This window comes from Embiotoca jacksoni, unplaced genomic scaffold (genome assembly GCF_022577435.1).
Source record: "Embiotoca jacksoni isolate LCO1_2020_lvr unplaced genomic scaffold, fEmbJac1.0.p SCAF_31, whole genome shotgun sequence".
NCBI classification, from domain to species: domain Eukaryota; kingdom Metazoa; phylum Chordata; class Actinopteri; family Embiotocidae; genus Embiotoca; species Embiotoca jacksoni.
Genome location: NW_027185383.1, coordinates 4,176,598 through 4,203,602, shown reverse-complemented (window position 1 = coordinate 4,203,602; position 27,005 = coordinate 4,176,598). Strand labels below are relative to the sequence as shown.

General features: G+C 40.6%; 1 protein-coding gene across 1 annotated transcript in view; it reads left to right on the top strand.

Annotated features, from left to right (window-relative positions):
* The window catches only part of LOC138207430 (pinopsin-like), a 63,332-nt gene that overhangs the window by 2,673 nt on the left and 33,654 nt on the right, over positions 1–27,005 (top strand). Inside the window, exon 2 of the mRNA XM_069164643.1 lies at positions 7,551–7,879. Within this exon, the coding sequence (XP_069020744.1) occupies positions 7,551–7,879 (329 nt within the window). The remainder of the gene's footprint in view (positions 1–7,550; positions 7,880–27,005) is intronic.

Sequence of the window (27,005 nt, the reverse complement as noted above, 5' to 3'; positions counted from 1 at the left end):
AGCTTTTCTCTGGTGAAGTTTGTGCTCATAAATCTTCCACAAAAGGTTCCCTTCTCACTCACTTCAGTGCATCTAATCTCTGTTTAAAGCCTCACTTTAAGTGGAGCTGCCACTGGTAACCACCCACAATCTAGGTAACACACAGCCCAAACATCAGGGCTTCTGGTACCTGCTGGAAACTAAAGATTTCAGGCATTTGCCCTCATCTAGAGAAAGATTATGGCTCAGTGAGCCACCTGTGAGAGTCCATTTGCTTTAAATTATCTGGGGGGGAGAAAAGTTAAACTTTAAAAAATATGCTCGAGGCTGATTTTGCACCCCAAAGTGTGTAATACACCCATCTGTCTGCTCAAGGATACTGTGTAAGTGTCACGTTTTGCCTTGCCTAAGCGTGAAAAGTACACACGTGTATTACAAGGTCAAAGTGGTGTGATAGAGGTCATCTGACGAAGCACGAAGAGTTAGTGAAAAAAGGCTGGCGCTGGTTGGATGGAACAAACACAGGATTGACACCCAGGAGACCAGTTATCGAGACTGTGAGGAAGCAATGCGGATTTCTTTTCAATAACGAGAGTAAGTTAGCTAGTGTAACTTAATTAACTTTAATAATGCACGTTATAACTTAAAATACTTAAGTAACTGATGTAAAATTACTTATACCCTATACCATGATCTTTTTCTCACCTAATCAAGTATTTTTTTTTTACCAAACCTAACCCCGTCGTTTTAAACTTAAGGTACCTACTTTTTTTTCTTTGCAAGGTAAAACGTGACCCTGACACAGTGTCCTTTCGTGGACTAACAGGTGTCTTTTGGTTTCATTTTGCAGGTGGTCCCTCTGCAATTTGGGCCCCATTAACGTAGCAGAAGAAAGAAATGAGTCAGATTGTCATGCAGCAGGCGGGTACAGCAGCTGTTCACCTTTAAGGAAAAACCCATGAGTTTCTCATGTTTTCCACATGTAATCACATATATGACACGTATTGCACATGTTGTAACATGGAAAAATATGTAGGAAAGTTTATTAAATCTGTGTGGTTTTTCTGTAAAGGTACTTCCCTGGCTGTTATCAGCAGCCCTCCCCTGTTTCTTTTCCTGATCTACTGCTAAACTTTTCACACAGCACACTCAATTTAACTAAATTGAATTTTTCCTTTCCTTGAGAGCCTCTTCAATCTGTCAAACGTATAAATTCAAAACAGACCCTCGAGTATTATGCTCTTCCTTCCTCTGGGATAAGTTGGCAATTTCCAAAACCAGATTACTTCATTTGAGTCATATCGCGGAAGGGGAAAAAAGGCTCTGTCATTTCTCAGTATCTGGATGTACTCTGATTGTATCCACTGCCGCACTAACGCGAATGTTACATAGCGATTAAGCGTCATCTGAAAATGTGTAAAACTGACATCCACAAGGAGCCAATTTATTAAAATCTGTCTGACAGAAGTTTGGCTTCTACAAACGAAAACATCGCGGGAAGACAGACAGTGTGTTACAGTGTGTGTGCGAGGGAGAGAGATGGCTCGCAGACATCATTAGAGCCTCCATTGGTTAAGGATGAGTAATTCCTCAATTGTCTCATGAAAACAGAGTGAAAGAAAGAGGGAAGAAGGGTCAGAGAGAGGAAAAGTGAAGCTGATTGTTCAGATGAATAATGCCACGCGCAGCTTTGACAAAGCGACTGTGACGGTCTTCACCAAATCTCTATAAAGTCCTCCCGAATGATCGATGTTCCTTCAAATTAGAGGGCATCACTGTCAATGACAAAAGACATTGTTAGCTTGGTGTGAGGATGTCGTATTCCTGCTGCCTCTTCACATCAATTGAAACTTTTTTTTTTTTCCGCTCCCAGCCTCACCGCTTTTAGCCCATAACATAATAGGATTTTTGAATGACTGAACAATTGAAGAGCCACCATTTTAACTTTATGCCAAGAGCACCAACTGAAGACAATTTGCGGAGACACGTGTGTGTGCACCGCTGCCGTCGACACACTCTCTACTTTCCTTTGCCATCAGCCTCCTGGCACCCATTTAGCTGCTTCACCTCTTCTGCCCACCTCTTTGCGTTCCCCCCTCTCTCTCTCTCTCTGTCGCTGAACTTTTATTGTCCTCCATTAATACAGTGAAGAACCAGGACAGGATCTTTTTTCTCCCTCCCCCTGTCTTTGACACCCACTCGGCGTGTCCTTGCAGCCTGTTTGGCTTGCCTCCTGCCTCGAGTGGACTCTGCACACAAGTCACTGGATTAACCTTGCACTGCTGGGCCCACTCGCCGCACTCTGAAGTCAGATTGCCCTCCTGCACACACACACACACACACACACACACACACACACACACACACACACACACACACACAGACACACACAAAGACACACATCCTCAAAAACAGCACAGAAACAGACAGAGGAGACTAAATGCATATACATGTGCATCACGCCTGCATAGGCAACACCTGCTCGGAGTGATGTTAATTCATTGTGACAGTATGAAGCAGTCTCAGCAGGGAGAAAGAAAGCAGAACAATGTCGCTCCTCCAGAAAGGTCAAGAGTGAGTGAGCCAACTAATGAGCCGGGGTAATGCAGAGTGAATTAAAAGGTCTCGTAGAGCTGAGACAAAAATATGTTTTTTTGGGGGGGGATGATGGGTGTCTGTTTTGAGTCATACATTAAGTGTGAATAATCACGACACTTGCGACCCAAAGCAATTAATGAGTCCGCACATTTACAAATCTCATGCTCGGTTTGTCTTTTTTCTTTTTCGTTTTTGGTTGACTCAGTAGTACTGTGCACCTGGGCAGGCTGAGGGAAAGACACCGCGACGGGATTTTTTTTTTTTTCAGAACAAACACGGCTTTATTCAATCCTGTGATTTTCATTCAAACTGTCTTTACCTAGATATGCTGTATCTGCAGAAGCAGGGAGGGAGCATCAGAGACACCACAACAAAAAGTCAGCTTATTTTCTTTCTTGTATTTCAGACCATTCTGATCATAAGATGTTTCATTTTGTTATATTAGATTCCTGCTGTTGCTTTTGATCCTGCCAGAGGAATAGAAGATTCATGGAGGGTGATGTTTGATTTCAGACGCTACGAAGTTACATCCAAAGTTGTGTCTTTCACGATGACATTACATGTCCTCAAATACAAGATGTCCTCATCACTCGTGAGGTGCTGCGTAACCAGAGACAGGGCTGTCCTCATCGAGTGGCTGGATATTATAAAGGATCTGCTGAAGTTTTGAAATTAAAAGTGGTTAATTATAATCAACAACAACAGCTCTGATGAGCCGGGGGACAGAAAGTTTCAGCAACAGGGTGGCTGCCGGTGTTCAGTTTTGATATATGCGAGTTGTGGAAGAGCTGCTAATTAGCTGTGGCAAATTTGAAATGTGATTTACCTTTGGCAGTCACTCAAAGCTGGTTAATGGCCCCTGGAGACTTTTATACGCGCCCAACACATCAAAGATTTCCCAACCTGACCTGACATGCATGACCTCACAGAAATGACTGGAAATGGCACGAATCAGAATTTATGTTCTTTGTGCTGAACTACTCTTTGCCTGTCTGTTATTTCTGATTGTATTTCCAGAGAGCAAACAGTATATTATCTTTGCTCATAGCATTAGAGATGCTCCAATACAATACTCTGACTGTATAAGCAGTTTGGATAATAGCCGGATTTCACTGATCTGCTTTAATTACAGTTTAGTTGCGGATGTCATTTAAAAAAATCTGGGTTTTTGCTATCACATTCATATTCAGGCAGCCGAGTCAGTTTTTAGTTCCGCAGAATAATGCTGACCTCATGCTCCAACACTCAAAAACAAAAGACTTAACCATTCTTAAATTATTTTTTAACTGGTGCTATTGCGCAAGTTAATAATGACAAGAAATTACCAGGGAAATCTGTGTACCAAGCAGTAATACTGTAATATTAATAGAAAAACAGTATCTTAAGTCAGCAAAGTGTCACAGCTAAGTATGCAATACACACGCCCGTCCACTAGCGAGAAGTGTATCAGTGTCATGCGCTTTAGAAAAACAAAACCAGGTGTAAACCCAACATACCAGGTTGTTTGAGTATGTATGTTTGCTGTAGCGCCACCCAGTGGCAAGATTCCACAGAAGCAGGATATCCTGAATGTGCCGTAAATTGGCTGTTGCATACAAGACATAACGTTTGAAGTGACTAATGAAACAAATGATCAAATAACAAATTACACCATTGTTTCCGAGGTTCGTATGCACAAAAGCGGAGAATAGGATCTTTAAGTTTTTTGCTGTAGTGCCACCAAGTGGCAAAAAGGTTGCTCAGTGACTTTATGTGCACGTTAACTACATTTAATTGAAATAAAGTTTTGCAGTGAGGAGTTATACAGCTTTATAATCCCCAAAAATGAAAGAATTCACACAGTTTTTAGATTACAGACAGATTTAGAGATTGCAGATTTACGATCACTTATCACAGGCAAACAGACAAAAAAGTTTTTCATTTTGTCTTCTAAAATGACACACGCTTATTTTCTCATGAGACACCTCTATCAGCAGAACGATATATATCATCAGTACCTTAGAAACACTTTGCATATGAGCATCACAAAGATTTATATTAGCATTTGCTCATCAGCCACCACTACAGTTATGGTTTGGTGAAGCTTGGGCAAAACATGACATGGTAAGATTAGGAACATTTTTTGTTTGTGTAAAAGATTCTGTCTGCTGTTTTCAAAGTCAGAAATGAACTATCATGTTTAACTGTACTTGGTTAGGGAAGTGACAACAGTCACGGTTAAAATTGATGGTCAGAAACACCAAATGAAAAATTGTTTCCATCCTGACTTCTATAAACTTCAGACAAGAACAACCTTGCACAAAACTTTACACATTTCAATCAACAACAATTTCTGCATTCTGTCTTCTGTCTCAATTGCTTTTTAAAAGTTTGTTCGAAGTCATTGAGTTACATAAACCTTTAGCGAGCAGCTAAACTGTACTGTTGCTGAGCATTTCTGCAACTCAATGTACTTGATGACACGCAGTGTTGCCTGAACCGTTGACTGAAACTATATTCGTGTTCCTGATAAACTACACATCCAATCAGAGAAGAGTATTTTCAGCATGTCATCATGACTCATAAACCGATCAGAATTAATCACAAATCCAAATAAAAGTTTTATTCGGCTCTCACTGCGCTGGAGGGTAGTGGAGTAAAGGTTATTTCTATTAGGTTATGGTTTAAACATCACCTGCCAATACTATAAAAATACTCATTTTGAATAATAATTTGTGTCTGATGTGGTTTTTACATAAAAAGTTAAATTGCTATCAGTGATATATCGGTATCAACGTATATGTTTGTGGATATCAAAACTTTCTTTTTTACAGAACATAATGCAGAAAAAGATGCTTAAGCTAAATTCAAAATTGTTATCTGTGTGTTTTTTTAAATATCTCTTTATATGTAAATTCCCAGAGAGGCTTACTGTTCCAGAGCATTGATATCAGTGTGGACAATAAACTGTAAAATATCCTGCTTCTGTTACTTATTTTTGTCACAATAGTCAAAACTGTTTGATATCTACATTAGAGGGATCATTGCAAAAAAATGTGTACATATGTGTGTATATACACAGTATATACCGCATACTGTATAGAGAAACTGACTTGTATATCATATATATATGACTTTTTCCTCCCTAATATTGGCATCAGCCCTAAAAATCCAGTATCGGTCAGGATCTAACATATGCCTCCTCCCTCACTGAAAAATCAATATACTATGAATATGCTTATACTTTTCGGGAACACGCCTTAAACTGAAGTAGCAGTTCAGCTCGTAAAAACTTTTTCCACTTTCAGCAGGAGAATTTGAAAACAGCCTTCCAGTGTCATCACTCCGCACAGCGAAGGTCAAACATCCATCAGAAGTAACATTGACCAAAACACATTAGAGAGCGGGACGGGCACTTTAAAGTGTAGCTGCTGCACCACACTGGTATTTACTGACGATGCCCAGCGATGAACACTGTCACAAAGATTTTATCTTAAAGATGACATCAGCCTCTTCCTCCTGCGGTGGAGACAAAAGTTCTCCCAGTGTTTAATTTCAGACCTCACAGACGCAGTAGAACAAAGGATGTCAGAGAGCAGAGTTGGGCATCGCCTTTTAAAAATGTAAAGGAGATATATATTTGGGAGTGGTTACTATGAGTCAGCCCAGCAGAGCTAATAAAAGCCCCCAGCCAAGCCGAATGTGCAGGAAAAGCAACGCGAGTTCAATATCTGGGGGCAAACAGACAAGCAGAACACGCATAGACTCTGAAGTCAGTCAGAGGTGTGTGCGGTGTGGTCAACGCATTTGCACAATGTAACAGACACAAAAAACACCATCCTGGTCTCCTGGCTATTTTCTCCTCTTCCCGTTTTTACTTCTATTCATTCATCGTGCTCAGTCGTCAGCGAAAGGCCCAGACCGCCTTCTTAAAGGAGCGTGCGGATTAGGTCCCCTCCGCTGATGCTGAAAATCAATGGGCATTAAGGATGGCCCCATGGATCATAGTGGCTTCAAAACAAATAGCAAACAGGATAGAAAGGCTGAAGGGTCAGCGTGAACACGGAGCTGCTCAGCCTCTGAAATGCTGAGATAGAGAGATATCGAGAGAAAGACTGTGCTCATTGAGTGGTTATACAGAGATAAGGAAAGCGTCTTGAAATTTCTGTGTTGTGTTTCACTGCATTGCTTCTGTCTAACAGAGACAATAAAAGTAGTGTCACTGTGTGTAATTTACAGCAGCATGGATCTGCTGCAGGCCCCACAATGTGAACTGAAATATTAGATGATTCCTTTTGCTATAGTTTTACTATACTGCACTTTTCACACGGGCAATTATCTTATTAAATAGCAACTCCTCCCCTGAGAACCGATAAAGCATAAAGCTAATTTTGTCTGCACTTTTGATTTGAGAAAGAGCTTTGTATCACAGAGACTGCGCATGTTTTCTTCACCAGAGAGGATAAACATTTGAACAGGCAGTGCTCTTCTGCTTCTATTTTATGGCCCAGTCCAATGTGAAACAACAGTCAGAGTATACAAAAAAAACCAAAGAACACACCTGCACATGCTGTCTGCAGTCTTATGTTCGCTCTCTGCTCAAGCTTCAGGTGCGTAAAACATCGTAGATGCATCCAGACCAATGCTTACGGAAACGTGTAACTCGGCTGTTGATATTGATGAAGCGACATAACCGTTTACGTGCAACGTAGGACTATCTGCTTCTGTGCCCACCATTTTATCTACAGCTAGCTATTCTTGATTGGCAGCCGTAAAGTGTTTTAACACTGTAAAATGTTTTAATATTTGTGGTACAAATTAGGAATGCGCATGCCTAGAACAGATCGGGCACTGCCATGTATTCCTTTCCTTTTGTTAACTGTTAACTCCATAGGTTAAGGTTGTGTGCCTTTGTCTCTACCATACCTCTACCTTTCATATTTTCATATGAAATGTTTACCTGTGCCGGTGGCTTTGTCCTGTCTACACCGTAGGCATCGTGTCCCTGATCTCCCTGGCCGTCCTCTCCTATGAGCGCTACAGCACCATGATGGGCCCCACTGAGGCGGACTCCTCCAACTACCGCAAGATCTCCCTGGGCATCACCGTGTCCTGGGTCTACTCCCTCATCTGGACCCTGCCGCCCCTCTTTGGCTGGAGCAATTACGGTCCAGAGGGTCCCGGGACCACCTGCTCCGTCGACTGGACGGCCAAGACGGCAAACAACATATCATACATCACCTGCCTGTTTGTCTTCTGCCTCACCGTGCCCTTCCTAGTGATCGTCTTCTGCTATGGGAAGCTGCTGTGCGCCATCAGACAGGTGAGTCAGTGTGGGGAACACTTTAGTTGAACTTGCAGCACTTTCCTTTTGGAAGCCTGGATTTCCCTTCCACATTAGCTGCTCTATTGAAGGTCATGTTCACGTGACATAGAAATTCATTGATTTATTAAAGTTAAACTGTGATACGTGGCTCTTTTATTTTGAAAGTTAGCCAACTTCTATAGTTTAAAGCTGCTCTGATTACCGTGTTTACATTCCTAATGAATGACGTGAAACCCAACTCTGCAGTTTTATCTCTCAGCTCTACGGAGCATTTTTGTATCTTTGAACTCATTTTTCACAGCTTTTTTGGTCTGCTTTACTCTTACTGCTCGTAATAAGGCCGCTATTTTCAGTCAAAGAGCTCTGGAAAGCCCACTGGACACTACCTGCTTAGCATCAAACATCTGACAGACAGAGTTAGTGAACAGCAGGGGAGCATTGTGGAGCATTTAACAGCTAGAGACATATACTGTATGTCCCTCAAGAGGTGGTGGGGACCAAAACAGAGCTAAAACTAAACTGAATAGTGGAGTTAAGATTCATCAGGTTTGCTAACATACATCTGTGTTGTGTTTAGAGTTTGTTTTTGCTTCCCCCAAGTTGCCGAATAACAGTTAGTGTGAGTTTATTAACTTTAATTACACATATGCCGATATTTTCCAACTTTTTGGGCCGATAGGTGATACCGATATCTGCAGAGTCTCTCCTGTAGTGGAATTAACACATTATTATGCTGATCTTTATGGACCGCGGGCATATGTGGACATAAAATATGATAATTAATTTTTTTAACATGTACACAAAATAAGAAAACTACTTCAACTTATGTTACATAAAACATGCCAAATATATTTTCATGTAAGATTTTCTTTCAAACTAAACTGTGACATTCATCCTACTTAAAGAGGCTTGGATGATGACACAACCATGACAACAGCTACATCCATAGCAAGTTTGAACCGCATCGGACATTTTGGTATAATTAAAGCGGTAGAATTGTTCAGTACGGACATTTACGTATTACGTAAAAACATCAGCAGCAGTGTTGTCTTTAAAGTCTCAGATTCAGTATCATTCCCAGAGCTGAACACCAAAATCCTTCCTCTAGAAACTTCCCCACTACTGTTCTCTGGCAGTTGTTCAGTTTGAACTACTTCCTCCCAAAGCTGTAAACCTCTGAACCAAAACCTGCAGCTGCTTTATCAAACTGCTGTTTCATGGCACAGCTAATTACAGTTGTGAGCCATTAACTGGGGCTGTATTACACTGAAATTACCTTCTATAAGTCCATAAAGTCAGTTTCTGGGTGTTGGGCAGTGGAACTGGAAATGGACAACACACACACACACACACACACACACACACACACACACACACACACACACACACACACACACACACACACACACACACACACACACACAAACATTCAGAAAAATGTGGCACACTGAGCCACATTTGAGCTTGCATCGTCAAGCATGAAACTATTAAAAACACATCAGTTAGCCACACCGCTGCACTGGGTAACAAGTTTCTTCATCACAAAGATTATGAACACTTACGTAATGAACCACAGACTAATAAGAACGATCACTTTCACAGTCCCTGGAAAATAAATCTCCTGAGGCGGAGGCCACTGTACATGCACAGAACAGTCTAGCGTTACGGCAAAGCGTGTAATACACCTGCCCGTCCACTAGAGGGTAGCGCATCTTAGTGACAGCTGTCCTCGCCTTGAAAAGTTGACGCACGTCACATGATACGATGGCTGTAATGCACGTTTTAGTGCAATATGGGTAGGGAGATAGTTTTGTATTGTGAAAAATTGCCCCTTTTTTATGCCTTTTCATTTTAGTTAAGTTAGGGGGGGGGGGGGGAGGGACAGCAGATCATCCACACTCTGTTTTTGCTGCTTTCCCTCCCACCAACATTAGCTGTGAACTGTGGCACGAGGTAACCAGGGTTCGCTTTTTCACACACCTGTCCTGCACCGGCTGAGTGTAAGAAAATGAGGGGAGACCGTATGGAAGGCTGTGCTCACACACACACACACACACACACACACACACACACACACACACACACACACACACACACACACACAGAGTTTGCGAGAACAAGTCCCTGGGTGACTTTTTCAGGACTATAACTCACTCAGACTCTGTGAGTAACATCTTTTCATAGATAAACAATGAGTTGTGTGTATGTTTGCGTAAGCATGCTTACCCTATGTGTTCTGATAACTGCTCATTGGCCCGGTGTGTGAAGATGAACAACAATCAATGTAATAACAACGCTCTCCTCATGTGTTAAAGGCTGTATTTTTAGGCTTTGCATCCTTTTTACATGTGTTACATCTGTTTGCTGGAAAGCACACACAGTTCTTTGTGTAGATGAAGAAGCAGGCTAGGGAAAGTAATAGTGTTTAGTTCTCCTTCTCTTTATCTTTGTCGGCTTTTCTCTACTTTTCTCTCTCTTATATATTTACGACATGTCAGCTTCAGCTCCTTTGTTTCCTTTTTCCCACCCTTTGTCCCGTCTTTGTGCAGAATTACATGTACATTCTTTATCGCAGTCTGTTTTAAATGGCTCGACGTGCTGCCTAGTGCTCGTCTACCACTGACAACGCGACGCAAAACAAAGAGTTCTCCTGTCGGGTCACGTGGGGTAACACCGGCTGGGACAGATAAAAGTAGTTGAGCATCCTTTCCAGTAAAAGCTAAAAAAGCTGAATTCCCCTATCTAATAATGTGATGCGGACTGGAGCGGTCCACACGGAAAAGACTGAATCAAGTTTGGGTTTGGTCCAAGTTGAAGGATTCACTGTCCCATCCTCATTCGCTGTACAATAAAACCTCTCGGAGGTAAAAGAGGACACAGAGTGAGTGGCAGGCTAAATATCATGCGGTCCTACACTTCATATATATTGGCTTACGTGTGTGTTTCTACACGACTTAGTTTAGCGTTTTACAGTCTGTTCTCAATCCCAGGGGACGAGTTACTGACGTTCTGTCAAAGCTGCTGGCGTCACAGAAATATGCACAAGGTGCTGTATGGCGTTGGCATGGTGACCACCCGAGTCAAAGAAGGAGTCATGTGATGGAGTAGAAAGAAAGAGTGACAAAGTAATAGGTGAATGGATTAAATACAGGAAAATTACCAGGACATTGGTGTTCGAGTCCATGACAAAGAAAAAGTCAACTTGGATTTACTGTAAGTAACGTAACTTAGTAACGTTATGTAATGTTTTCAACCCAAACCAAGATTTTTTTCCTAACCATAACCAGGGTTGGACTGGCCATTGGACGTACCGGGGTGAGCTGACACAACTTAATCTACCTGTATAGGCTACTTGATATATATAAAAAAAAATGTGGGGCCAACGACCGGACCATAAAGTAGCGACAGCAGCCCATTGGTTTATTTTCATTACTGACACTGGGCTGGCCCAATCACATCTCTGAATCGACCTAAGCCCTCCCCCTTCTCCTGTTTCCCGTGTCAGATGCCGTGCAGATCAAAGTGCAAAGGGACTGCGGAGACACTGCGGGGCAAAAAAAGTTTAAACTCTCGAGGCAGATGTCAGCAAATTTATCAAAATAACTGATAAGTTTACTGCCGGGGCGGCAGGAGCTTCAACATCAGCTGCAGTACCCACACTGTGCAGCAACACGAACTTAAAGGAGGAGAGTAGAGCCATGAACACTGGAGACAGAGGATCCAGACAGATACAGGCAGGATGAGGAGGGACACAGAGTAGGAGGAGAGTGCAGTCAGAGCGGTAAACGTTAACAGTCACTTACAACGAGCCATAATGACACAGATTACTTTAATCAATGTCGATGATAATAACAGAAGCTATTGTAAAGTGACACCATCACATATCTGCTGGTCACTTAAAGTCAAATGTCACAGTTGAAGCTCTTCTGTGCTAAAAATGTATGCTTGGTGTGTATAAGGAAATAATGGTTCTGTTCCAACAACAGGCAAGTTGTCTTATGTTTATTGTCAGCCAGATATGATGTTAACTATTAGCACTTCTGGTCTTTATTACTGATGTTAACATCTGTTGGGTAGCCTCCGATCTATATTCAGTTCATATTGTTTGATGCTGCTTTTCATTGAATATCCACCTTCATGTGGTGAACTATTGGTCAAATTTCCAAACAAACAAGCACACAGTTGATTTAATTACCGTCACATACAAAGATATAACTACTCTCTGATAATGAAACAAACAGGTGATCTATCAACTATAAACATGATGCAATATATTATAATAAATGTTAGGATACGTGGAATCTGTATGAATTGAACAAGTAATTAAATAAGATGGAACAGCTGCATTCATGGAATAAACAACTATCTGACCATAACCAGAATGGTATTATTGAATTGTAAGCTGTAGCTTTTTGCATCTTTGTCTGGGACTTCTAACATTTCCGGACCTGAATGTACAGGAGTATACACTAAGTTGTTTGTATGGCCCTTCAAATGTAGAAAAAACTTTTTTCTTCTTCTTTTTTTTATGTTCCTGTGATCACTAAAATCAGTAAAGAGTGACCAATTGTGGTGGGCCACCCGGTCAAAAATGCCAGGGCAGATTTTTTGTCCCAGCCCAGTCCTGACCATAACCAAGTCGTTTTGGTGCCTAAACCTAAGGCAACTTGTACATCAGTGTTTCCCACACATTGCCCAGGTACATTACGGCCACCCAAGTATATTTGCCAACCCTTATCAGCAAATTGTATTTGTCCCCTCGCTGTCCTCCACCTGTATCTGCTCCACACCGTGTCAGTGCAGCAGAGGTTGAGCTCCGCCCTTCGTAAAACACACAGAGACGAGAGGACAGAAACCAGCACAACCGTCCTTTACTGCAAAACACAGGAGAGACTCACACTGAGCTGTAAAGAAATGGGTGCCCATTAACCTGGTAAATAGCATAAATACAATAGTTGCGGTGCGACCACAACAGCGGGGCCACAGCTATAAAGAGAGTGTCTGTCACTGAGTTAGTGAGAGACTGAAGTTGAGTGCCACGACTTTTGTTTCAAATAAAAAGTTCCACACAGCGTCCAGTCATACACTTGGTTTTGACCTACATGTGTTTCTTTCAGGAGAGGCAGGGTGTCCAGATTGAAAGGGAAACAGTTGATTTCAATTGAGGAAAATTTCCGAATACTTTATTTGACACTTTTCAAACTATTTTGGCCACACACGGGTTGCATACAATTAAAGTAGGTATTTAGGGAACATCTGTGTCATTGTAGATATAGAAAATGACCTGAGTTACCCCCGCCGCCCAACCCCCCCGTCGTGCACTGTGCTACCCACCAACACAAGTCAATTCTCAACCTTTGGGAAACACTCTACATATCTCTGAGATGCCAGCAGGCTTTGACAAAACGGCAGTATTTGACGTCCTGAGATGAGAACGGTTTGCCTTTTACCTTTCCAGGATGTGAAAATGTGCTCCCTTGTTAAGTCAAACATTAAACTGGGCTTCAACCTGTCCATTTAACAGGCAGACAGACAAACAGGCCAAGTCTCGACTTGATCCACATGGTTGTAAGCGTCTGTCAGTTTGTCATCTCGTTTTACTTCTCTTTTTCCTTTCCTGTAATGTGAAATTGAAGTCGTTATCAGTGCAGAAAACAGACCGTGTTTATACCCTCTCAGACACTTCGGTCACGTAGCATCTTAAAACGGGTACATGCTTTATGAGCCTACCTGGAGTTACTGTTGTAGACTTTGGTCTTACATAAAAGTGCCTGAAGCAAATGAACTCTGGGACAATGTGAGTCTTTCTGGCTTAATTAGTACTTTGTAAACTCACTTGGAAAGGGTTTGAATGTTACAGATGTTTATTAATGTATAAAAGTCCTGCACTACAATTTTATAGTAATTACTATTACTAAGAGTAATAGTAATAGTAATTACTAATTTTATACTGGGATCAGCCGGGAACAATTAATACTCACATTGACTAATATAAATCCATACAATGTTTTACTGTGGGGAAAGAAAGAGGTGGGAGACAGCTAACTAATTTGAAAGTTAGAAAACATAAAAAAAAAAAAAAGGAGTTTGCGTTTTCGTCGAGCTGAACCTCTAATGGATCTGCAACCATTACTTCTGCTGACACCAATAAGAAAAGCTGTCGCTGATGGTGGAACTGAAGTGACTGTGTACCAAAGGAACCGCAGCAGCTATCATCATCTCAGACCCCGGGCTTCAACATCGCATCTGAAACTTCATAAAATCTCCGGTAGCAAAATCCTCCAGTCTAAAATGACAGAGTTACTGATGTTACCAGAAAAGTCTCATCTCTTCACTTAAACAAAACCTACTCGGGCACAAAAAAATAACTCCATTGTTGGGAAATGTATGAGTTTGTGCAACCAGCACCAACACAATAATTCACCATGATGAAGACTGCTCAGACTCACAACCACCTACTATAGCACGATGCGTTACGGCACAGACGACTCCCTTATGTGACATAAGATGATGTGTTGTGAAAAAATACAATAATTTTTAAGATCACTGTTCAAACCTTTTCATCTGAGTTTCTGCTTTTATGTCTCGCAAAACATAAATTCGAGCATTTTTTAAATGCCCATTTCCAAATGTAAATTACGTGAACACTTCGACCTCAATAATTTAAGAAACAAAACAACTAATTAAAATATAATTTCTTAGTACCTTTCCCAAGAAACTTTATTTCTTATTTTATGTACTTGTCACCACATTGTTGACGGAATAATGATAATTATGGAAATAACCCCCTAAAACAATGTGTTACTGCCACAACCTCTGAAAAGTCACCAACAGACTCAGAGACGAGGTGAAATCAAAACATCAACATATAAATCCTAAAGCGGCTGCACTGATAATGAAGGTGTGAAATTCAGGGTTTGTTTATTTCTCAGTAGTAATAAGAAAATGTGGGCGTTTAAAAGTCCAACAGTCAGTGTGTATTAAATATAAAAATATGTTTTAGTTATTTTGGCTATTGTCAACATTAAAGCTGCACAGGTTGACTCCAGCAGTCCAAAAATAGATCTCAAAATGTATTCCAGGTGTCAGTCAACGGACACTTGGGACATTTTCTTGGCACTTAAATAACAACATGCAAATGCAGCAAGAAAATTGGACTCACTGATAGAATTGTCACAAACACAACAAACTGTAGAGGAGGACTGAGGACAGTGCAGTTTGCTGGCTGCACAGGCTCTCTTGGGAATTAACAATAAATTATTTAATGCACAGTTTTGGTACCACAGGTTGACAGTTTAGGATATGTTAAACCCTAAACGCTTTGTTACTAGTGTTCACGGTGAGTATATACGCTATAGCCTGGCTGCGCCAACTGTCGCTAACAGCTTCAGTTTTCCTCGCTGTGAATACAGTCTGGGAACTCGGCTCGTATCCACTCTGAAGGGCGGACCAATCAGCTACAAGTGTCAGTGATTAACAGTGTTTGTCCCACCCCTCCTCCCCTGTGACTGGACGGCTTGTGACAATAAACAGCACAGTGTTAATGTTTTTAAACTCTTGCTGACTAGAAAAAAAAAAATCTGAGAACATTTAGCGCAGAATTAATGCTAAGCATCTTGTTAAACTGCTGCCGTTCAATGATACAATTTAAAAAAAATATGCTGTACTCAGGAAAAAACGCCATGGTGGACACAGTAGGTAGTTGCAGCGGTGGCAGAGCATCGGACGGTTTCGGCACATGCTGATTGGTTACAATTCACCCGGGGTCTTTGGCTGATAGGATGGAACGACTCCAAACAATTCCCCATGGAGGGCAGGGAGACCCATATTCACGCAGTGAAATTAGGTCTGGTTCGCACGAGGTTCGGTGTGGTAGGAAATGGGCTTTGTTGGGATTATGAAGATAAATTACATTTTCTCTTTTCCCTTCCCTTTGAGAAATGAGAGCTCTCTGCTCCTGGACCAGGTCAACATCATTTTGCTCTACCAGGGCTACAGCAAAATGTACAGTTTTGTTTTCGTCATGTTCTTGTGACTTCAGTTCCTGATAGACACCACAAAAAACATAAAACACAAAACACACTTCCATTCATGTTTGCCTGTTTCACTTTTCTACAATGCAGAAATACAAAGCAAAGAAAATTACACAGTTTTTAGGCATTCTAAATGAAATGCCCCTACTTACGAAGCCGTGCTGCACAGTAAAGTGAAAAGACACGTAGTCCACATACTGCACATCACTCATTCCTCAATGGCTACAAAACATATCTTTTTCTCTCTATCTCAGGTGATCGGACCTGGGAGGTAAGCACAATATCCTGAGCACAGCAGGGATTTGTGTGATCAACTTCCTATTGTGCCTGTCCTCTCACTTTGATGCATTGTAAGTCACAAAAATACCTGAGATAAGGCAAAAACATTGTGAGACACCGAGGAAATGCCAGTTTTTCTCCACAAAGGCACATCATGAACTGTGGACTTGCATAAGGTCCCTTTATGTAACATAAAATGTGATTACCTGTGACTACAAAGGTTTTACATAATTTGGTGAAATAATAATAATCGTAAGGCTAGATGCATATTGTTTGGTGACACAGTAGACACCGTAAGCAGTCAGAGTGATGACATTTGGCTCTGATAATTCATGATTCACCCAGTCCTGTTCAACAAAGCGATTCGATTCTCTGATACAAAGAACATCCACCAAGATCGTTTCTTCAACAACAAAGAAGTCATCAAAAAACAAAAAGCAGCTTCTCATGAATTACTGCTTAGTCATGTGGATAAAGTAGAACATCACATGGGGAGCGCACACCTTCACCAATGCCAATAGTCCACTCTTAAATGATATGCAAATCTGCAATTGGAACCACTATGTACTGTACATTTGCATATATTTCCAAAAGTATTATAATGATGTCAAAATACACGCCTCGTTGAAATGTCACATCTCAGCTGTTCGAGTGGTTTCGGTTCTCTTCTATGAAACTACTGTCCCCATGCGCTTCATAACGACTTTGAGCAAGTAGGCTACCTGTGTGTCCCAGAGGATTACTGGTTGAATGTGGATTGTAAAATAGAGTCATTCTATTTCCAGATTAGCCTTTCTTTTATCACTACTGAACTTTACTACCGTCTACTACAGTTTTCAATTCAAATCAATTCAATTTTATTTATACAACCCCCAAATAGCAAGTTATTTCTGGGCACTTTACATATTAAAGTATGGTAAGACCTTACAATATTATAGAGAAAAACTCAACAGTTCAACAATTCCCTCATGAGCAGAATTTGGTGACAGTGAGAAGGAAACTCTCCATTTTTACAGGAACAATCCTCCATTAGTACCAAACTTGACCACTGACCATTGGCTTCTGTTCTGGTTTATGCTTCCTTCATACCCTCACCCAGTCAGTCTAGCTTCATTGTGGCACGATGGGAGACATTTAACAGGGGCTACAAGCGGTCGGACGGCACCTGCTACTGGGTCCCAATAAACTAATGCAGCGAATTGGTTGTTTTCCATGGTGTGGAGGCACGCTGCCAATTCAGTAAGCCTAGTGTCCAAAGCTAAGAAAACTACAAATAAGCTAGAATGACATAAATGTAATGTTGGGGAGCTAAAATCTGGCTGTGCCAGACTATTGCTTACAGCTTTAGTTTTCTCGCCGACTAGAAAAGACTTATAGTCTGGAAACCCTGTTCTCATTCATGTTTGCACAGCCACTCTGCAGGGCGGAGACATCAGCGACCAGTCTTAGTGGCTAAGTTAGATGAAACTAAGGTCAAATATTTTTTTAAATGTACTTGCAGCAGTGGTAGAATTTTGGTGCATATGATGGCCAATGATCTGATAATTCATGATTCACCCAGTCCTATTCAACAAAGCGATTGCTCCAATAGTTTCAAAATTAACCCGAGGTCTTCGCACACTAGGATGCAAGGACTGGAAACGATGGAGTGTGGCACCACCAAGCGTCTGGTAACACTGAGTGACTAAGATTCATGTGCTCAGGTAAATGAGTGAACAACAGCAGCGCGTTGCAACAGTAACAGACACAATAGGCTTTGCGCAATGTCAGACATGCAAATAAGATCTAGGATCTCCCAATGTAAGTGAAAGTGAAAATATTACTCATGGATCCACCCCCTGATTCAGATCTCTTGCTTGGCTCATTCTACACCCCTTCAGCAAATTTCATGAAAGTTGGACTGGTAGGTTTTCCATAATCCTGCTGACAAACAAACCCACCACACTGAAAACATAAACTCCTTCGCAGTGGTATCTACATCCGTGACACTCAAAGGAATTTGGATTAAAACAGAAAAAGATGCAGATGCACGCGCACACACATACATATCAAGTGGTCTTTGGTTAGATAACCCGCAGTTCCCTGCCTTGTCTCAGCATCTTTACCCTTGGTCTGAATTCATTAAGTGACTCATGAAATTCCCCGTGGATATGTAGTCTTACTCTCTCAAGTGCTACAACATTTCTTCAACATCCTGTAGGCTATGTGGCACAGATGTAGAGATGGAGACAGGGAGGGAGATGAAGGTATTAAGAGGAAGTGAAGGAGGAAGAGAGATGAAAGAGCGAGATGGGATAGGAGGGGGAGGAGTGACAGAGTGTCTGCTGGGGTCTTAATTTTGTGCTGGCCTACATCAGATGTACTGTAGTGACCGTGTGCTGATCACGTGTTACTAGGATTGCCCACGAGCAGATTTTTCCCACATTAACCCTTTGGTAATAATATGACCTGCTATCATATTTCACAAAAATAGGCATGGAGTGCATTAGAGAGAAAAGTGTCAATGTAAATTAGCTGGAAATGTGTTTGGATTAAGAAATTACACTTATGCCTCTGTCTACATTTTTGACATCCACAAAAAGGTCCTAGGAATAAATCTGACTAAATATTTCACAAGTTGAACCTTTATTGCAATCTGTCTACACAGTGGGCTAAGTGCATTGGTGGAAATCTGGTGAAGGATCATGTGCACACTGCTGCATTAATGATTTGTGTGCCTGTTACAGTGCGATACCAGATGTATTGTTTAAATTCTTGTCTATTTTATAATGCAGCTGGAGTGTTGAAAATTAATTGTAAATTCTTCTTTTGATCAGATAGATGCTTATTATTGATGGCAAAGGAATGCTTAACATTTCCCAGATTTTCAAAAGTTAGAATATCTTTTTCATCATTGTAAATTGAATGGATTTCAATTTTGGACTGTTGATCGGACATAAAAGAAGCAGAAACTGCAGACAACCTCTAATTTTCTTTCACACATTTTCCCCAGTTGCTCCTATTGTTTAGTCTGTTGCCGATGATACACTCCAGGTGAGAGGGACCAAAGTGGGCGATGATATCAACCTCTGTGTGTTAAATACTATCTACACCCCTGTGACTTTTTAAAGGCAACCACTGCCTACTTGTGACCCTTCATCACACATTGTATATGTCTATGAGCTGTGAGACGGTTAACAAGAGAATTTAAACTCATTTTATTTATATAACCCGATATCACAAATGGCTTTACAATCTTTACAGCATGTGGACACTCTCGAATCGAATGACGCTCACTTGTCAAACTGTCTAATTTTAATAGTTTTTTGGATCCTGTTGGGGAGGTTAACTCTGGAAAGTTAGAAGCAGAAGTTTAACAGTTGTGTGTTATCACATTGACAAAACCTTGGCGGTCCAATCCCCGGTATCGGGCCCATTGATTGTCCGCCCTTCCCAGGACTACAGCAGCAAAAACCTGAAGAAAAACAGACTGTTAGAATTCGTAGGCAAAGTCTCACTAACGGCTTATGAAAAGTCCAGAGCCAGTAGAAAGTCCAGTATAACACCTGCAGCTCATGTCCAAATGCTTCAAAGTCATATTTGTGTTTATTTCTTGGTTCACATTAGGAACCCTGATGTTCCTCACACAACGCTGACTAAAAAAACTCGCCGCACGCACGCACGCACACACACACACACACACACACACACACACACACACACACGCGCGCGCGCTTGAACATCCAAGTCGCAGCTCTGTAGAGAGAAAGAAAGACAGCGGTGAAAATACAGTACCTCTTTGAATGAAAATTGCTTGCACTTCAGCTTGCAATGAGCATTGTGGGGGAGTGACGAGATGCTGGACACCAGGCTGTTTGCTTAAAACACAAATTAGTTCTCCGTCAGATGGCTACCAACATGAAACTCTTGTAGGTGGACTACAGGTGCCTTTCCCTATTGTCTTGCTGGGCCCTTGATTTCTGTTTTTTTCTAGTTTGTTTTCTCCTTATGCCCCTCCGGCCCACCTCCCCCATCGCCCTCCAAGCATCCATCTCCAACTCTGTTTCCATTCTTTTGACATGTCTTTTGAACTGTTATGCTTATCTTACGTGTGTTTGTCCTTGCTCTCACATCTTCACACATTCACATTCCAGTTGTCTCCGTATGCAGCTTACTTTTCTGAATCTTGGTATGCACACACGCAACAACAACTGCTTTAATTCCGGCTTTTTCTCACTTGCTCTTTCACTCCTCTCCAAGCTCTCTTCCTCTAATTCTCTTGTTCAACCTCTGAGCTCTCCGTGTGCCCCGTTAACATATTCTTTCCCTTCCACTGTGCTATTATCATCCATCTTCTTCACCTTGGCTGTCTCAGCTGCCATTATTGCTTCCATTCCATATTCACCGCTCATCAGCTCTCCAGAGAGCAACCCAAAATGTCCCGTTTGTGTAACAATGAGACAAATGTAGACATCGAAGAGCAAAACAAAACTAAATGAGGTGGGAGGCCTTTGTTTTGAATGATATGCATATGCTTCTGTTTTGTCATGTGAATATGGTCATTTCTTTTCAAAAAATAAAGTCTATTACAGTCAACTTTTCTACAGGCACAGAAAACAAACCAAACAGAAAACAAACAAGTGCTTGATTCTGGGGGCGGGGAGTGTATTTATTTTGGAATGAAACAGATAATTTATATCAACAGACTATTCTTTCTGCTCAGTGGTTTACTAACCCCAACCCTGCCGTCAAAGAAGTCTTTAACATCTCATTCACTGAAACAGCATGCCCTCTCAACACTTAACAGAAACACTGAAAGCTGCAATCATCATTGCACTTATTAACTGATTAGTTGATTGACAGAAAATAAAACTATTCAAGGTAAAACAAAATTGTGAAGGTTTCAGTTTTTTAGAAGTTAGAATTTAACAATATTCACTGTCTTAACATTAACGTAGATTGAATGTATTGAAGGTTTGAGTGTTAGTTAAGGGAACAGAATGACTTGATGATGTCATTTAGACTTTGAGGATTGGCATTTATCAGTGGTTTTTTATGTTTTATTGAATAGATCATTTTCACAGCAGACATTTGGACTTGTCACAGTAGGTATACACAAGTGGAAGTCATGACAGTGAACCAATATGCACAAATGAAGCCGGACCTCCACTAAGTGGAATGCTGCCATAATTTATACACCTGAGCTTTCCTTTTAACCCTTTAAGCCCTAAAGGCCCCCAATTGGGGGCCAGGGACTAAACTATTATTAAAATATGGACATATATACTGATATTTACACATCTGAACAAATCTCACGAGTGTTCCTTTATTATTAAAAATATTTTTTTGTATTATTTTTTTATTGTGATTGCAGACATATCCTTTTTGCAATTTTCGAGTATAAGCCTAAACAATAGGTTTGTTTTTAAAGGGTTAATAACAAGTCAAAATGTCTGCTGTGAAAAAGGTTTGTTACCAACACGCTTAAAAATGTACTTGGTACTATGAAGAGAACGTTTTTGGAAATCAATGGAAAGCTGAATCAGGGGAGTTTTTAATCAAGAAACAAATTCTGATGATTAGACAACACAATTATCTCCCAGCTTGACAATAGACCTAATGGACATGTTGGTCAGTGACTGAAAACCAGGATTAAAAAGGTAGTACACTCCAGATTACTGTTTTTGGAAGGTATTTTCATTAACGTCCTGGTATTTTGGCCTGTTTTGATTGATTTTAAATATTTTTGAATTGTCTGTAACATTTTAATCACCAAAGGTTTCTTTCCTTTCATCCAATATCCTCTTCTGGTCTCAAAGGCTGTTTGCACTACATTAACATAAAATTCACATTATTCAGGACCACCAACTCCAACACTATACTACCTAAGTGGTGTTGCAAATTTACCTACACTTAGAGCCTCACCAATATATCGGACAGCAAGTTTATCAATTAATATTGGCCAATCACAGCTATATCAGTATCGGTGCATATGTGATGACATACACCAATGAAAACTGCTTTTACAGAGCATAATGCAGGAAAAGATGCTTAGGATTAATTAGAAACTGTTCTATTTATGTTTTTAATAATTATTTGTAAGGATTTAAGTACAAGAATATTGACCCATATATCGATATCAGAATTTTATTACTTCTGAGTATTGGTATCAGTATCAGTAATGTCGGTATCGGTATCAGATTCAAAAATCCAGAATCAGTCGAGCTTGCAACGCATTAAGCTGTACACGGTATAGCAACCTATGAACTTCCGTTATTAAAGTAAGTCCCTCGACAAAACAATGTGCTACATAGCTCTTCTTCAACAAGGATGATTCCTTATGTACAGTCCATCCATAGTTATCTTTTTGAAATATAATGTTTAATTGATTTGCACTGAGGCTCGTTGGTTTGAATCTCCCTCTGTGTGTGATCCTAAAGGTAGAAATTGCATTTTAGAAATAAAAAGCAGAACATAAATACGAGAAAATACAATACCATTGACTGAAGTATGATGGTATGTGTCCAACAGCACTGTTTAACCTGAATAAATGGTGCCGGTAGCAGTTTGAGTAACTGCAGGCAGGAACCTGCCCCTATAAAGTGCTGCAGCTTTGGGACCTCTGACATCTGCCAACCCCTCACTACCAATCTGTGGACATATGGAGACAACATGCAGCATGCACTTACACGAAGCCATCAACTAGACCCCGCTGATAGTTTAATTGATAACTGGAGTGAGAAATGCCTCCTCTAAGTAATGGTCAAAAGGGCAGCCATTTTATTCTAATTATGTAATATGTTCAGCATAGGAAACCACCTTGTAGCACTGTATCCTGCATCATTTGGTACCATAAAACACACAGGACCTAACTTCTAATTTTTATGTGAAGTAATGTCATAGAGTTCAAGGTTGTTTCAACTCAGATAATTACATTGGAAATGGAAATTTGAGAAAGTTTTCAAATATGGCCAATAGCCTTGGAAATTGATCAAAAAAGTTGTAGTGAACCATCAATCAAGTCCAAATTTGAAGTGAACTGAAGAATGATGTCCTTGACTTAATGTTTTCAATCGCTAGCTGTGTTATACTTATGTCCCACGTATGTATATATCTCATTGACGCAGATTATAAACCGCGGGACTTTAATCTAGACAATGATTAGACCGGCATCTTTCATTAAGGAATACATAACTCAAAAGCTGACCAATCAGCAAAGGAGTCAGCTCAGGAGAGCAAGTTCTTAATTACACTCTCCTCCCACAAGTATCTGTACATCATTGGCGTGACCTTGTACTGGACCGAAGGAAAACACACACACACAATTGAATTACTTTGTGAGGACTCTTGCTTTCATAATGCATGCCTCTGGCTGTTATCACCATTGTAAATAGATTCGTTTACCAAAAGCCTGTTCAGCCTGTGCTCCAAAGTGAGGATGGACAGAAATGTGTAATAAAAGCACACACACACACACACACACATACACACACACACACACACACACACACACACACACATACACACACACACACACACACACACACACACACACACACACACACACACACACACACACACACTGATGCTGATGTCCAGGAGGATCGCTGGTTTATCACTAATCTCTGTCACTGATTTCATACATGAAACAGTAAAATAAAATATGTATTAGACACATTCATATCACCAACTGTGCTAGGAACTTAAGAGCTCATCTTCTGTCTGACAGACAGACAGACATAGAGGTTTAACAGTTCTGCAGAAATGCAGTCTTCCATTGGCCAAAAAGCAAAGCAGCGTCAACCAGCACGTTCAACAATTCAAATTGGTCCCCCCAAAGATAGGAATGAAAGTATATACACAAACGCAAGTTCTACAACTCAAACTTGGTCCCCACAAAGATGGTCATACAAACACACACACACATATACAGCTGAATGTGGCCTTTTTTTTTTAAATGACTAGAAAGGCATTTTGGAAAATACAGGACTTTCTCTTGGGGAGAGTTACAGTAGCCATGTGTGTCTAGTAAATATGAAACAACTGCTGATTAGCTTATCCCAAAGACTATTGGTTTTAGCTTTAAGTTTTTGTGGCAATTACACAACACCACTCCCTCCTCCATAGATTTGTACAATCTTATAAAAATAAACTGTGCACAATCTTCGGAACAGCATGTATTTAAATCCATTTAAATCTATCACTGTTTAACGGCTGACTAATGTCTAAGGCTTAGCTCACAGTGCTTTCAAATCTACTTTAGCTCCAGGCTAAACTGTGTCTGTTCTTCAACTAAACTCCATTCATAAGATCGATAGATAGATAGTTACTTTATTAATCCCCAAGGGGAAATCTTTTTGCTACAGCAGCATTATAGGTACAGGAAAGCAATAAAACAACAGTAAAAAGTATTAAATATAAAAATGCACAGTATATACAATAAATAGAATAATTAAATTAAATGAAAACTAACTAAACAATAGCGCAAAGTTTTTTTGTTTTGTTTTTTGTTTTTTTTACATTTAAACTAACGGTGTTATTGTTGTGTGATGGATTTTGCCAGAGGTGAGTTATTGTACAGTCTTATTGCAGTGGGCAGGAATGATCTCCTTTATCTGTCCTTGTGACAGCGGAGCTGGATGAGTCTATTGGAGAAAGTGCTCCACTGTCCCTGCAGCAGGTGGTGAAGAGGGTGGTCAGGATTATCCAATATGGATAATAGTTTCCTCAGCGTCCTCCTCTCCACCACCTTTTCCAGGCTGTCCAGATTGCAGCCAATGATGGAGCCGGCCTTCTTAACCAGTTTGTTAATAAGTCTGTTGGTGTCTCCGGCTCCAATGCTGCTCCCCCAGCAGACCACAGTGAAGTACAATGCACTGGCCACAACAGACTGGTAGAACATCTCCAACATCTCGCTGCACACATTGAAGGATCGAAGTTTCCTCAAGAAAAAGAGTCGACTCATCCCCTTCTTGTAGACAGCATTGATGTTGGTCTTCCAGTTCAGTCTGTTGTCGATGGAGACACCCAGGTACTTGTACTCCTCCACCATGTCCACCTCCTCTCCCAGATGTGATGTCTGTGTGGAACCAACCCTGTAATTGCACATCATTTCTGCCTTGGACTGGCTCATACAAATTACCAATAACCAAGAGCACTCTAGTAATTCGCAATGACAGCATGTGCTGCCTTTTTGTCATAAAAAATGCAGATAGCATGAATCTCCCTCGGAGGTGAGACCCCTTTTTAAAGCCAGCAGGAGGATGTATGACTAGTTAAATTCATAATTGAAATGTGCTGTTTGATGGCAGCCCACAGCTATTTCTTTTAATCCAGTTATTGAAGCCGAGTACAATAATGTTCCTTATGGCTGCCAGAATAATAATATATATTAGAGGAACTAGATAGAGAATCTCTTGGTTATTTCAGGTGCGTGTTATTAAAGTACAGAAGTAATATAACATACTTTCTTCATCTTAACTCCCATGTGGAAGTTCCTCATTACTTTTAATTGACCCTCTCCTGAAACCTACACGATGAAAGGCAATGAATCATAGTGGTAATGATATCTAAGCATACTGTAGCTGTTTCTAGTCTTTAAAATGTTATCTATAGTATAATTGATCTGACCTTTTATTTTATGTTGACTGTAGAGGCAAAATGTAAGTCGTCATTTTAGTTTCATCAACATACATTCACATACATGGACTCTACATAAGTTCTGTCAGTATAACTTTCCAACAGTGAAAGTTTAGATAGAGAGAGAAACAGTTCAGCGACCCACAAATCTCTGATGTCCACACTTTTTCAACTAAACGAAAGGGTTCCCTGTGTACTGACCCACTAAACCAAACAACATCAACCACATGGGTAAAAAAACAATTTAATTATTCAATATTACTACATTAATTATTGACATTTGAGCTGAAGCCCCATATTAGGAGACAAAGTTTGGGTTGCTGTTATTTAAATGCCATATACAATAAATGCGCATCTTGCAATTCCCATCACATTTGCCTCCAAACCAAAGTGGGACAGGAAACTCCGAAAATATCAACCTCGATTCCCCTCGTGCTACAGCTTTCATGTTTGCATCCCGAAGAGGAAACTAGAGGTCAGGCATCAAAGTTAGAGAAAAACTGTAAACCACAGGGCGAACATATCCTCTTGTTATATCACGCAGTGCTAATTGCGGGGCTTTTGTTTTCATACCAAAGTCAACACAGCAGAGCTGGTTTTCATACGGGTGGTAAAAATTTGGAAGAGAGCTCTGAAGAGTTTTAGTTTCCACAAAAAGTGATTGTATACTACAGTGTGACGGCTACTCACTTTACATTGGTAAATATAATTGGGTGATTGTGCAGGACACATGTTATACGAGCGTCTATCAAAAATGTTCTGACTGTTCCCGTTGTGCAAGAACGAACCACAACACCATGATGTGTATGGAGCAGGCGGAAGCTCGAACCTTTGTGAGTAAGTATTCCAAGTTATGTCAGTTAATCAACATCAGCACCTGAGTTACAGGTATCTTTTTGTGATTAATGGTACATGTACATTTGTGATTTCACCATAGACTAGAGAGAGAGAGAGAACATACAATTTTATGTCAAACTCAGGAAATTGGGCGGTGGCCCTTGAAATGTTTCAGAAAGCCAATGGCAATAACGCAATGAACCAGGCGAGGTGTTTTGAGTGGTATTCACATTTCAAGAGGAGCATAACGTTACTGTCCAAGACTGAAGAAGGCACATCAGGTCAGGAACACAACCAGGTGGGGTTTCTTTGACATTCGCAGGGTTTTGCATTGTGAATTCATCAAAGGGTCAGAC